Source organism: Telmatherina bonti, assembly GCF_933228915.1.
Source record: "Telmatherina bonti genome assembly, chromosome: 3".
Lineage (NCBI taxonomy): Eukaryota > Metazoa > Chordata > Actinopteri > Atheriniformes > Telmatherinidae > Telmatherina > Telmatherina bonti.
Genome location: NC_136621.1, coordinates 24237641 through 24251313, shown reverse-complemented (window position 1 = coordinate 24251313; position 13673 = coordinate 24237641). Strand labels below are relative to the sequence as shown.

Here is a 13673-nt window from a genome sequence, read left to right as displayed (position 1 = left end):
TAAATATTACTATTGCCTGGTCACCCATCCAGAATTAGTCATTTTGATGTTTTTGTTCTCAAAAATCACAACAAACTTTTCAAAATGTCTGCTGTTGCGGCTGTATCGCAGGACGCGATGCAACAATAACCACCCCACCGAAGCAGTTCTCGATCAGTAAAGGATTGCAATGTTTCCAATCCTGTGTTGGAGTGGTTTGTCTCAGGCAGATCAAAAAACATCTCTGAGCTCTTCAGGATGGGCTGTCCAGCAACTTTTAAGGTTTCTATTCCTAATGTTGATTCTATTTATTTGTTTTTTTTAATTTAAAACTTAGTACAAATAGCTACATAAGTCTGAGCTATGATTTCTATTACATTACAAAAACTAACTCAGTCTCTATCAGTTATGAATGTTTGAGTTCAAGATAATATATTAGTTTGGTCCTCATCCATGATCTGGGAGGAAAAGGCTGAGTTTGTGTAAAGTGTTTTGTGTATGTGTGAGGAAACATGTATGTGCCATTTGAATCTGTAATTCTAGTTGTGTGTTGTTATATGTATTTACAGGTCTTTATTGAAAAAGTCTGTATATCTGTACGCGTGTGTTCTGAATGCAGTGTTTTCCCATATTCAGGGTGTGAAGGGTTTCCACATGTGCAATCAGGCCTTCTGCTGGGCAGACACTCCCTTCCAATAGTCCAGTATGTCATGAAGATCCTCATCTTTGGCAAACTGAACCTTTCGCCTTAGTGCATGCCCAGCTGCCACATATCCCTCATCCTCCATCGAAGCCTGCCGATGCCTCTTACGGTGTAGTTTGAACCTCTCCCAGAGCCCCAGGGTTGGGGTGCACAGGAGCCCTTCCTCCTCTTCGTCTTCTTCGGGGCTGGAGCAGTAGCTAAGGTTGTGATACTGTGGTGAGAGTGGGTAATGTGATGAGAGCTGAGAGTAGGCTAAGTCGCGCTGTTTAGCCTGCCTGCTGAGAGTGATGGGGTCTAACACGGAAGGCTTGCGAGCTCCTGGGTGGTGGTGGAGCTCCTGAAGGATTTGTGGGTGGTGTTGCAATTCCTGGAGATGCTGCTGAGAGCCGGGGTAGGAATGACGGTGTTCATTGTACTGACGGATTCTCTGGGCTTCAGCTCGTAAGATAACGGCTGCTGGTGTGACGGTTCGGATCGCATCACCTCCACCGCCTCCCCTTTCTCCTCTTTCTCCAGGGGAAGTTCTTTCAATGTAGCGGGATTCTGATGAGTGGTACCCCCCCTCAGAGCGGAAAGAGCGAGGGCTCCGGGCAGAGCCGGGAGAAGAGGAGGTACTGGGCCTTTTGGAAGTTGGGGGAGCTTCCATACTATGGTGTCGTTGCAGTGAATGATGGAAGCTTCTCCCCCTTTCGTCTCTTCCTCCTCTCCCTCCCTTATACACTGGGGAAAGGAACTCACCTCCTCGTTCTCCTCTTTCTCCTTGGTCAGACAAAAGTACCAGCTGTGGCTCTGCAGTAGACACGGCTCCTCCTCCTGCAGAGGAGGGGGATTTGATTCCTTGTTGAAAGGAGGTAGACTCAGATTTGAGGGCATCTATACAGTTGTTGATGATCTGGTTGACTTTATCCACTTCTTTTGCAATGGTAGAGATCTCTGCCACCGAACCCTGCGGATTTGTTTGAGGGGACATTTCCCTTTCCCTTTCTCGTTCTCGTTCTCGTTCTCTTTCTCGTTCTCGTTCCCTCTCTCTTTCTCGTTCCCTCTCAATGCCTGAGCCTCTAACCTCCATGTAGTTAATTTTAGCGGGTTTGTGCCCTGGTGTTTCTATCACCTCCTGAAGTTTGTATGGGTCTATCTCAGTACCCTGGGGCAGGTAAGGCATTCTGGACAGGCTGTCCCCAGGGCCAAGCTTCTGGGAAACAGATCCTGCACTCCCTCCCTCAATATCCCCTTCGCCTCCATACTGTAGCTCAATCAGAGTCCTCTGGATCCGGTTCATCTTTCTCTCCTTCTCCTCCATGATTCTTTTCCTCCTCAGGCAGTGGACAACAAGACCGAGTAAGAGCAGCATGCCAAACAGACACCCTAAAATAGTCATAATGTAGTGGGTGGCCGATGACTGATCTGAAGCCCTGTCAGTTCCAGCTCTGCGACCAGTGGAGATGGTCAAACAGGTATGGTTGTAGCGCAGGGAGTTTCGTATAGAAGCCACACAGTATGTGTATTCAGTGTTAGGTTTTAAGTTATTTAGCTCAATGTCCTCTCTATGATGTTTCAGATTCCTGATGTCTGTATAAAAGCTGTTGTTGTAAAGCATCAGGATGTAGAGTTTCCTGTATGGGTGGGGAATCTGAATAGTTATGATTGCACTCGAATGTTGCACCTGTTTTATTGTCATAACTGGTTGGTCATCAGGGAAAATGGGGCTCAAACTGATTACTTCATCAGGAGGGGCCCCAGAGGCACAATCATCTACTCCGCAGGGAGAAGCCAAATCTGGTGACTGCGTGGTAGAGTCAATGATATAGAAGGGTGTCATGCTACTGCCATCATATGTGCATACCAGACTGAGCACGTGCAGAGCATTGCGCTGGGTGGGCAAGCGAGGGTTCTGGCTCAGCAGGTTGTAGCCAGAGAATCCTTGAGGTGAATCACACACCATCCTCTCACTGGTCCGGTTGGGGAAGGCTGAGAGCCACTGCAGAAAACCCAGTATCTCACAGGAGCAGTTGAAGGGGTTGGTGTAAAGTTCACATGTGGTCAGTTTAGTGAGTCCAGAAAACAGATTGCCATCCAACACCTGGATCCTAAAGATACAGAAAGAGAATGTCAAATATTTTAATAGTGTGATTCTCTTGAAACACACAGCCGAAGAACAACAATTCTCTTTTTTCATTTGGTATTCCAAATCATAGAAATCTAGGCTTTAGGAGTGCTAAAGAAGAATTAATCCTGTTTCATTCAGGTGTTGCTTTGCATCTAGGTCAAGAGATCATTGGAATTTATCCAGTTTAAAGTAAGAACACAGATATACGGGCTGCAAAAAGGTGCAGTGGCTTGTTGCAAAGTTGTAGTGTGATTTAATCAGAGTATTGAGGTTTCCTGCATCCTCTGCAAAGTACTTTTCATGCACATCTGCTTAACATCTGTTTTCTTAAAGTGGCATGATAGTCCTAAGTGCTGAGAAGTTTAGTCCTCAAACACTCTTAAATGTAAGAATAAAATCTATTAATCACTTATTTTCAGGTCTAAAATGATTCCTAAAAACTCTTCCAAATATTTAAGAGACCTCCAGAGTTTTCCTAAGTGACTGGGAGTTGTAGAGGATGGCACCGAGGCCAGAGAGATGTGCAGACGGTCTGAGAGCAGAAGGACATGCTGGTTTAGTTTGATGATGAGCAGCAGATCCAATGGTATCATTTGAGCAGAGCAGGTACGATCTGTGTTACAGACATAACAAGGGATGTCTTCTCACCAGTAACCACACCCAAAATTGTATAATTAATTAATTTTTTTTGAAGGAGCTCAATTAGGAACATTTATTTTTCATTTATTACCAATATGAATATTTTGTATAACTTTGTTGAATATAATGATGACATACACTCCCATTGTCCATTTACGATTCACTGATATCTCTTCTAGCAAGGATTTTTTTTTTTGCTCATAAGCCAACTATTACCAGTGTTTTTCAGGGTGATTCTAAGAAGTTTGATAAATACGTCCCCTTGTCTTTACATATGGTCCTAGCTCTTTTTACAGAATCTCACTTTTCCTTACACATTCTAAATCCATAAACACCATAGCACCATAAACATCAACAATGCATCATTCTTATAACTTTTGCAATAGAAACATTTAGGAGTTGTTTAACAGGAACTTGTTTAGCATCCAAAATCAGATAAACACATTTATTGTAAACAACAACAACAGCAGAAAACACATTCCCTAAACTGGAACTTTCAAGATGCTTTGCAGATTTAATACAGATGTTAATTACATCTTTGACAACTGCCAGTATGTGATGATTTGGGGGTAAAACAGGTTGTCCTGATGCAAAAAAAAAAAAAAAAACCTGTGCGTTGTGTCTCTTTTCATCTCATTTGTGTGTTTCAGAAACTTGCAAACGTTCAGCCACGTTTCACACTATTCCACCCTTTAATTGTGAATATACCCCCAGCTTGGTACATTCGAGCAGCATGAGCAGATGAATGTTGCTCAGTGACGTCTTTGTCATCTTTAAATCTCTAGTGGGTGTAATGGGTAAAAAGTTAACATGATACTTTGAGCCACAACAGTCATTTTAATGAAAAAAAAAAATTGCAATATTTAGAAGTAACTCTCACTGAAGGTAATTTATCCAAGAAACATTTTTTCTTTGATATTCTTAAATTAATTTTGTCACAGTTGAGACGCCTTTTTACTTTTGTGCTGCTGCAGCACGTTTCTCTCTTTCATAAGATCATGATAAACAGGTGTAAGGATTGGTTAAAGGTGTACCTGTTCATAGAGAGGTCTATATTCTCTATGTTGGGACATTCCCAGAAGGTGTTCGGTGTAACAGTCTCGATGAGATTAGCTTGGAGGTAGAGATACTGCAGCTTGCCCAGGCCTCGCAGCATCCCCTCTGTCAGGTTCCTCAACTTGTTAAAGCCCATCTGGAGAACCTGGGGAAACAAACACAAGTGGGATTATCCTAATCTCCAAAGTATGAATCTGCGCCAGGCATTGCTCACTACAAGCTGGAAACATATAGAACAAACAGATGACAGTTCAGAACAGCTCATGTTTCACATGGTGATCTAAGCCTCTATGCTGCGTTGACTTTACTCAGATCTTTCTTGTTCACATTTTACCTCCTGGCACAGCTCCAGTAGCTGGGGTAGATCTGCAAGCATGACAGCTCATTATGGCCCAGTTTTATGAAAGACTTTGTGAATATTTCTGGAAACCTTCAATGAGCGGATGTTGTCTTTCATGTGTCTGTTTCTGCTTTTCTGCATAATGCTGGGAAATCTAGACTCTTAGAGTAAAGAAAAAGTTGCCGTAACACGTTTGATAAACAAAACCCAAAGACTGATTTTTAAAGTCTCTTTTTTAAAGTTGTACTACCAGCTGTCTGCCAAAACGGTTGACTCTGTTTTAACACTTTAAAGGTGAATTATGTAAGATTTTCATTTTTTTTTCCAAAAAAATAAATTAACTAAAAAAATAACTACAATCATAATTAGATGTAGGTTCCAATCTGTCCATATTTGATGCGTTATTAAATTATAAGTTTAATTAATGACAAAGACCCTTCTTGAATGTTTGCCTACCAGTAAAAAAAAAGGGCTTTTTGTCATTTGTCATTATTAAACTTGTAATTTTAATAACACATCAAATATGGACAGACAGGAACCTACATGTTAAAAAAAAAAAACTATCTAATTTTGACTGTAGTTATTTTATTAGTTAATTTATTTTGAAAATATTGAAAATCTTACATACTCCACCTTTAACTGCCTGATCTACCATTTGGTAAAGCAAAATTTTTAATGACTGATGAAGTATATAAACAATTTGTGAAAACAAACTTGCTCGAGCCATCTTTGGTATCTAACGCATGCTTGTCGTGCCATTACTGCTTCAAGTTTGGACTAATAAACAATCATGAGCTTTTATCTCAATCACTTGTTAAAAAAAAAAAAAAACTGATTCTTATTATTGTCCAAAGGAAATTAAAAAAAGGCAAAGAACATTTTTGTCTCGTGTTTTTTCTTAAAGCAACACTAAATGGTTGAAGATAAATAAGGTCAGAATACAGTGATCTGTACATAATATAAACTCCTTTCAAATCATAATTTTTTGTCTTAAAATATGGGTTAGAGATACATTTGACATAACATTTCATCACCTTTTTTCAAAGAACACAATGTAAGTTTGAGAGGAGAACAGCTGCTGTGAAGTGAATTACAGCAGCTCTCGGCCTCCTTTGTCGTATTTTCTATTTCATTCGTTTGAATTTGAATGTTTTCAATACGTAACAGGTCTTGACTACAGGCAACATGGCAGCATGCAGTGTGCACCAAGAACTCCTACTTTTGTGGATTGTGGCACGTTGGAACATCAAGTTATCAGACCACAGAAGAGTTGTTTAATTGTAACTTGCATTCATGGACGCAGCAACAAACAGATTCCAGTTTGATATCTTGATATGTTAGTTTTGCACTATTTTCAGTAATGTAAAAACATTTAAAGATTTAGAAGTAATTGTAATCTGTTAACATTTACAGTCAAAACATTTTATAAAAGAGAAACTTCCATGCACATTTTATCAGCAAAAAGATTAGGTAAATAAAGTATTATATCCTTTAAAGGATGTCTTAGTATCAATTTCATATTTCTGAGCTCATATTTACAAGAAAAAAAACTCTTTTAATGTTGTTTATTTAGATATAAAGGAGAAATTAAGTTTGCATGGTTGATACAGTTTGTATTCTAAATAATTTTGTATGTAAAATAATAGATTAATCCTTTTTGCTTTTTTCAGAAGGGGCAATTTGCATTTAAATTAGTTGAATTTTAATGAAGTAAATTAGCTTCGGATGATGCAGTGGTGTTTGGCATGTTTTGCTTACAAACTTGATGCACAGTTTAAACAAATACATGTTATGAAAAATGATTTTAAAAAGTTTCTAACCAAACATTTTCTACCAATATTACACCTTTTTGGGAGTTTAATTTTAATTTATTTAAGATTTTATTACTTATAAAACAATTCCATCAAAATACAGTAGTATTAACAAAAATACTGCATTGTTAGTTCAGTCCTAATTACAACAGCAGACATGTTTTATTTCACTGTTTATGTACATCAGATACCTACTGTATGAATTTATATCATTTTGCTGCTCACCTGCAGATTGAATTGTGCTGAGAATGCTCCATCTTCCACATAGCTGATGTCGTTCTTGGTGAGGTTCAGGTAGGTCAGGTTGCCAAAGCGGCTGAGTGAAGAATAATGGACCGCTCGGATCTTGTTCTCATTTAGCCTCAGATCAACAATGGTGCTGTGGAGAGATGTGCGAAGTCAGTAGATGTTTGGCAAAAAGGCTAAATACATGAACTGTTACTCTATTGATCCTCTCACCTGTTAATGTGAGCGGGGATGGCCTCATACGGAGGCTGGTTCATGCTGCAGATAGCCAGCCACACAAAGCCTTTCTCCCCTTCGATGAGCCAACAGTCAGCTGTTACCATTGGCAACCTCAACACCGACAGCAGGGCAAGCCAACAGACGAAGGAGCCGGTTGTGGATAGGATCCCTGATGAAGAACCGCCGGGTGTCTTATGTCTCAGCTGTCCTGCTCTCTGGGCCATTTGGGTTGTCATTGCAATGTGCACTGGAGAAAGCTGACCAGAGAAGCTCACCATCTAACATTTATTCATACGGACTAGAGCCATTGGAAAGAAATGGAGGGCTTGTTTGATATGCTAATACTTTGGGGAGCAGTGATTTTGTTCAGACATGTTTTGTTGTGACTCTTTTAGGTACTGTTAAAATATGCCTGACGTATATATTTCTGTTTAACTTTTCATTCCATAATCTTGAATATGAGCTATATTAAACTGATTGATTTCGATTTGTCATAACAGAAATGAGTGCAGGAATGAGAAACATAAATTTTTTGGCAGTACGTATGTTTAGGTAAACGGTGTATTCATATGATTATGAGGTTACTTCAAATGTTTTATGTACAAATTGGCAAGTGGAAGTTGTCCTGGCGCCAGGCTGGCTGGTGTTCACATCTTCTGCGGCCATCCGCATCTCTGATTTGATGGGCACTTCTTGTAATTCTCCACCACTTACTGCTGTTTTGCTTGGTGTCAGAACTCGTCTCTGCGGGGAAGAGAGAAAGAGATGGGAAGAGGGTGTTAGAAGGGGATCTCTAATAAAAAACACTGGATTATTTGTGAGATGCTACGAACGCAACTCTGTTGAGAGCTGGTTATTCCCTCTTGTGTAACCATCTCAAGCAACACACAACTTTAGAGCACACACAGATACAACAAGCTGCTGCACATCTTAGGAGCATGTTGTCATGCTGTAAATTCACAAACACATTTTCTACTCCTTCATTAGCCTCAGGGCCTCGATTAGCTGTGGTTTAGAACGACCAGAGCTCTTATGCTGTATCTAAATGATTTATATGCTCTAAATATATATATATATATATATATATATATATATATATATATATTTCCCCGAGGTTTAAAACAAAACAAAACAAAACAAAACACAAACAACTGATATGAGAGATCAAGAGTCAGAAGGAAGTTAAAAAAAAAACCAAAACCAAATGAAGGCTGCTCACAGACAGGCATGAAGACCAGGAGAGGGTAACAAGGAAAGCGGAGAAGATGGATGCTCAGGGGAAAGTGGAAGATGTTACAAAGACTGAGGTGGACAGAAGAATAAAGAAGTCGGCAGAGGAAGTAATTCTGTGAGAAAAAGGGACCAGGGTGAAAAAACAATGCAAGGTTCACTGCCTGAGGAATTTGCAAGAATAAAGGCGCCCTCCTTTTTTTTAAAGCTTCCTTTTCAGCTCTAAGAGCAACAAACAGGAAATGACAACATAGAGAAGGAGTGGGAAAGAGCAGAAGGTCCAGCCTCCCTGACAAGCATCTTTTGGCTGTGGGTCTCCTTATTGATTGCAGATGAACAGCAGGCAGAGAGGTGCAGATTTGCCACCTCGCCTCTGAGATGGAGGACAATAAGATCAATACTTTTTGAGAATGGGGTAAGCTCTTCTAAACTTTCTCTTTTCCCCTCCTTTCTTTTTTCCCTTTTCAGAAATCTGAAGTCCACTAACCTCTGTATCTTGGCTCTAGCTATCGATGAGTTTCAATTATCACTTCCTCTGAAGAAATGTGATGGGATTCCAGGATTTTCTTTCTACCGCCGCCACTCCAAAAGCAGTTGTGTTCTGTGTTATAAAACAGTCACCAGCAAGATTTCAAGGTGGTAAGAAAGGAAGTATCCTGTCCCACATATAATATTTAACATGAAAATCTTTAGTTATCATAAGGAAATCTAATATCCCATATAATGCCATTTTACCATTACACCACGTATAATCTCCTGCACAGTAAAAAAAAAAAAATTATAGATTCTTTTTATTTTCTTGCATGATATGACAATTAAATGTGTTTTTCCAAAATTAAGGGAATTGTAAGGGAATTTCTAACTGAACATGTTTTAGAAAAGTCAGTCACTTGATATTGATATGATGCTATCATTTTGCATTATGTCATTAAATTTTAGAGACTGAATTTCAAATAAAGTACTTCTTTTTTTTTCCACGTGCAGGCATTGTCTGTACAATTGTATTACTCTACACAAGGCTGTCAAGCAACTATATGTTTCAGAGACTTTTTGACCTTTTTTTCCATCACAGATATTAAAATGATTTTCATTAAGGTCTCTGGAAGAAAACCTGCGAGACCCAGTTTAATCTCTTTGTATAAACATCACAAATCTACACTGGAACATGCGAATTCTTGTGAGAGTGCAGACATGGAAGAACTTTCCCACCCAGTCAGCACAATCTATAATTGATGGTGAGACTTCCTCCCATATTGCATCATACAATCTAATTAGACCAACAGGACACATATAGAAACTGTTGCCAGCTGCTTACACAAATAGACAGACTCATGCTGGCACAGGAAACGGCCATTGTGCTGACCAAGGGGTTAAGCTTTGGTAAACAAACTGTTGAAAACGAAAAACATGGGGTGTAGGAAGGATGCAGAGCTGGCAGGGTGACCAACCAGTCGAGTTAGGATGGAGAGAAAGCAGATTCCCACCTGAACCCTTTTTGCACCAGTTGGGTAAGTGATGTCAGCTGCAAAGCTGCATGACGGAAGCATTGGGAGGAAGCCAACAGATATGCATCTGCAGTTACTGGCTTGCACTTGTCCTCATTTTGTCGCAAATACACTTGTAGTAGCTAACATGATACAGGCAGAAAGAACTGTTAAGAGGCTATCAGCCTCTTTTCCATTTTGCATCATTCGTTGCTTTCCTTGCCTTGTATAGGTGCACTGTGTGTATTCACATGCAGCACTGCCTCAGCTGTGGAGAACAGCCCTGTGGACTTTTCCAGCACTCAGCATAATGACCGGCTTACTTTCTTGTCATGTCATGCTCAAAAATTCATAGGGTACAAACCATTGTATGAAGAGGGATATGAGGCTACTATAAACCTCGCTTTACTGAAAGGATCCTTGTTATGGTGTCATGAATTTGGTGGCTTTAGAGTATATTTTGTTGACTTTTCTGACTCCCAAAAAAGGATTTTTCTTTAAAAAAAACAACAAAAAACTAAAGTTCACCAAACTTGACTCAATACACAAAGATAGCAGTGTATTGTCTCTCTCACATGCTGCGCCAAAATCCCTATTTTATGATGCATATTTACACAATCTGAAGATACTGAACTGACAGTTCACAAGCCAAAAAATAGAAACAATCATTGTTCTTAGATTTAATAGATGTAGATGCCTTAAAACCTTGAAGAATCATCACACAAATCTATCGATTCCAATTTGTGAGGCATCAGCCTGGTGAAGTATGAGAAGAAAATAAACAGGGTTAATCCATTAACCCTTGAAGGTCCTGCTCATTTGGTAGAGGTACATTTGTAGAGACTTTCATGATTTTCTTTAAAAAATTGAGGAAATAAATCTGCTCTTCCAGTTTTTTTGGGTATGTAAAACCCAAACAGTCGTGTTATTACAAAGGGTTTGTTCTAACACTACTGTTTCAAATTTCAACCATTTCACTGTTGTTACATTTTCTTTTTTAACGTCTTCTTTTTAACATCTCAATCATTTGCTGAAAAAAACCCCCCACTTATTCTGTCTGTTCTTGTCCAAAAGAAATGGAAAAACACAGAGAAACATTTTTCTCTGGCCTTTTTGTTCGTGTGAAAGTTAAAGGATTAAGATTTGTAACACAAACTAAACCATGTCCATTTTTTTTTTATCATAAAAAGAGCATGCTGTATTTCTGAAATTATTTCCTCCTCTGAAACCTTTTCTGTATCACAGTTTTATCCAATAATAGAAAAAAATTCACAGTAACACTGAGGAGACTTTAAAAGCTTAACAGAGATGGTTAAAAGCATAACAGAGATCTTGTATCCTGTAGAGGAGGCTAAACGTGTTCTTTCTTCTTCTGCCATGCAAGCTGAAGTTTTTGCTGAGTTTGTTTGATGTTAAACACAACAGTTGGAAGTTATGTTTTGATGCTGATTCCAAAGAGGTTATAAATAAAACTTTCATTCTAAAAGTTCAACAGATGACCTTAGAAAAGTATTACGTATTGTACTTCAGCTGTGGGTTTCTACCTTTTTAAAGTCACGACCCAGCAGAATAATCAGGAGAACCATGGTTCAGCTGAGGGAAACACATTGTTGGGAGGTCAGAGGAGAAGGAGCAGATTAGTTGGAGCTGACAGAAAGACTTCCATTAATAAAATATTTAGCGAACCTGTGGTGAAAAGACAAGCATCTCTGACTGTTGGATAAGTGAAAGCAGAGATGATGTCAGGTATGACTGCTGGACAGATGATGACTAGTAAAATGTGATCTGGTCTGATGTGAACCAGTTTACCTTGTGTCAACAGTCTGTCGCTGAATTTCAGTTGCAGGAACCTTTTCTCAGAGTTGAAGCGCGGTAGGTAACGCTGTTCCTCGAGAGTCGCAGGCCTGCAAGAATTTATGAGTTTCCCTGCTGCAACACACGTGACACACATTAGATGCAGTTAGCAGACTTGTACAGAGCTGCACATCAAAGAATGCATAAGTCTGCTGATTAGCCATTGGTTTGAGTCAGGTGTGTTGCAGCAGGGAAACTCCCAACGCCTGCAGGACTGTGGCGCTCGAGGACCAGAGTTGTCCACCGCTCAGCTGGGTTATCCCATTTCTGGCACAGGAACCAAGTGGCTAAACAGTTGTCGTGAGCAGTGGGGGTTATTGTACTGAACATTTCTGATTGGTCACATATTCCTCACATTTTATACCTCTCTGTTTCAGTCACACTGCAAAAATGAGCTCTCTTCATATGGATGTATAATTTGTCCAAGCAGGAAGGTAATATCTAGACTTTAGGCAAATGAAAGCTATCTTCAAACAAGTTTTAAAATACTCATTACAAATTCCTTTATCAAAGTGAAAAAAAGGTCAAGACCAGCCTGTGAATAATATAACTTTTTTAGTGTTGTTTCTTTCTCACTTTAACAAAAAAAGGATTAAACATGGATCTTCTTAATTTGAGAACTGCTAACAATAAAAAGCTCCACTTCAACCACTCCCCACTACTGAAGGGGCAATGGCAGCACCACATGAGCCTTGACTACTGCCTCTCTGATCACCAAGTGATCATATACCCAAGATGGGTCAGATGTTTTCACAAAGGGCCAGATTGATCAGATTACACCACCAACCTTCTGTTTACTGGACAACATGCTGTATCACCTGAGCCAGTGGTAGCAGCTACCTTGTGCTTCCAGCTTGTTGAACGAAGCAACACCGAAAACTGTTTTGAGTTTTTTCCCCAGCTTAGTGAGGACATTTAAATTTGTTTTAAGATATTTCTGACTTGTTTAAAATCTACATATTTTTTTTAATTTTTTTTTTTTTATAATTTTTTTAAGAAATCTGTCTGTATAAATTGGATTCACAAAAACACTGTTTCTACATTCATTTGCAATGTTTACAGTATTGGATGGATATGCACCCCAAACTGAAATAACAGCAGGAAGCTCATTTTTGTCAAATCCAGACTTTACTCAGTGATTAAATCCATTTCCAGGTTGTGTTTTTTATTTTCCACAACTCACCAGATAATTAACCTATCTTTGGGTGTAGTTCAAATCAAATGTGATCACAAGTCAGTGGAGGCCACTGGACCCACTGACATGTTCATGGAAGTGATTTGAGAGACTATCAGGACCATTACCTTGCTGGAAGAGGCAAAAACAAGGCAGGAGCTCAAGCTACAAATTAGAGTTGTAAATTTACGTTTAAAGCCTTTTATGAATGAGTTGTAACTTCTATGAATGTTTTAGAGAATTTCATCAGGAACGGTCCAAAATATTTGTTAAATTTCACAACATTTCTTTAGATTATCAAGATTTTGGACCTTCAGTTTTCCTACACTATCCTATGCTGTCAAACTCTGTTGATGTCGACTGTCTGATCTCCGTTCTTTAAAACAATCTTCTGATCTGTCATTCACTCTCCAGGCTGCAACCTGCCTCCTGATCCCAGAGGACTCTTATCTGAATTATCTGTCATCTCTCCTACCTCTGCTCATCAAGCACGACAGAGTCCACAGAGATGATGTATCGAAATCTAATCTCAAACCAAAGTGGCTTCAAATTTAGCTCTTTTTTAAAATCTATTTATTTATTTTTTGCATCTTTTAAGTGCATCTCTCTGTATTTAATGCAGTATTAATGTGTTGCAGTTATGTCAAGATGACGTTAAATTCTTTATTTATCTAGTAGAATCCACCCTGCAAATATCTGTGGTAGTTTTAAGAGAAAATGGCGGCTCTGTGTTTAACATCATGAACAAATTAAATGATTGGTTTGCCTAGAAGTTTGTTTTATGATCATCAGAACTGTTAAGTGACAACACACACTTACTCACACACAACA

General features: G+C 39.1%; 1 protein-coding gene across 1 annotated transcript; it reads right to left on the bottom strand.

Annotated features, from left to right (window-relative positions):
* Positions 1 to 641: 641 nt before the first annotated feature.
* LOC306754272 (protein ELFN1-like) lies at positions 642 to 7378 on the bottom strand (the record flags this gene model as incomplete). Its single annotated transcript, XM_079238224.1, has 4 exons — positions 642 to 2769; positions 4463 to 4629; positions 6861 to 7014; positions 7095 to 7378. 4 exons carry the CDS (start codon positions 7376 to 7378, stop codon positions 642 to 644), a joined length of 2733 nt encoding a protein of 910 aa, XP_079094350.1.
* Positions 7379 to 13673: the final 6295 nt, after the last annotated feature.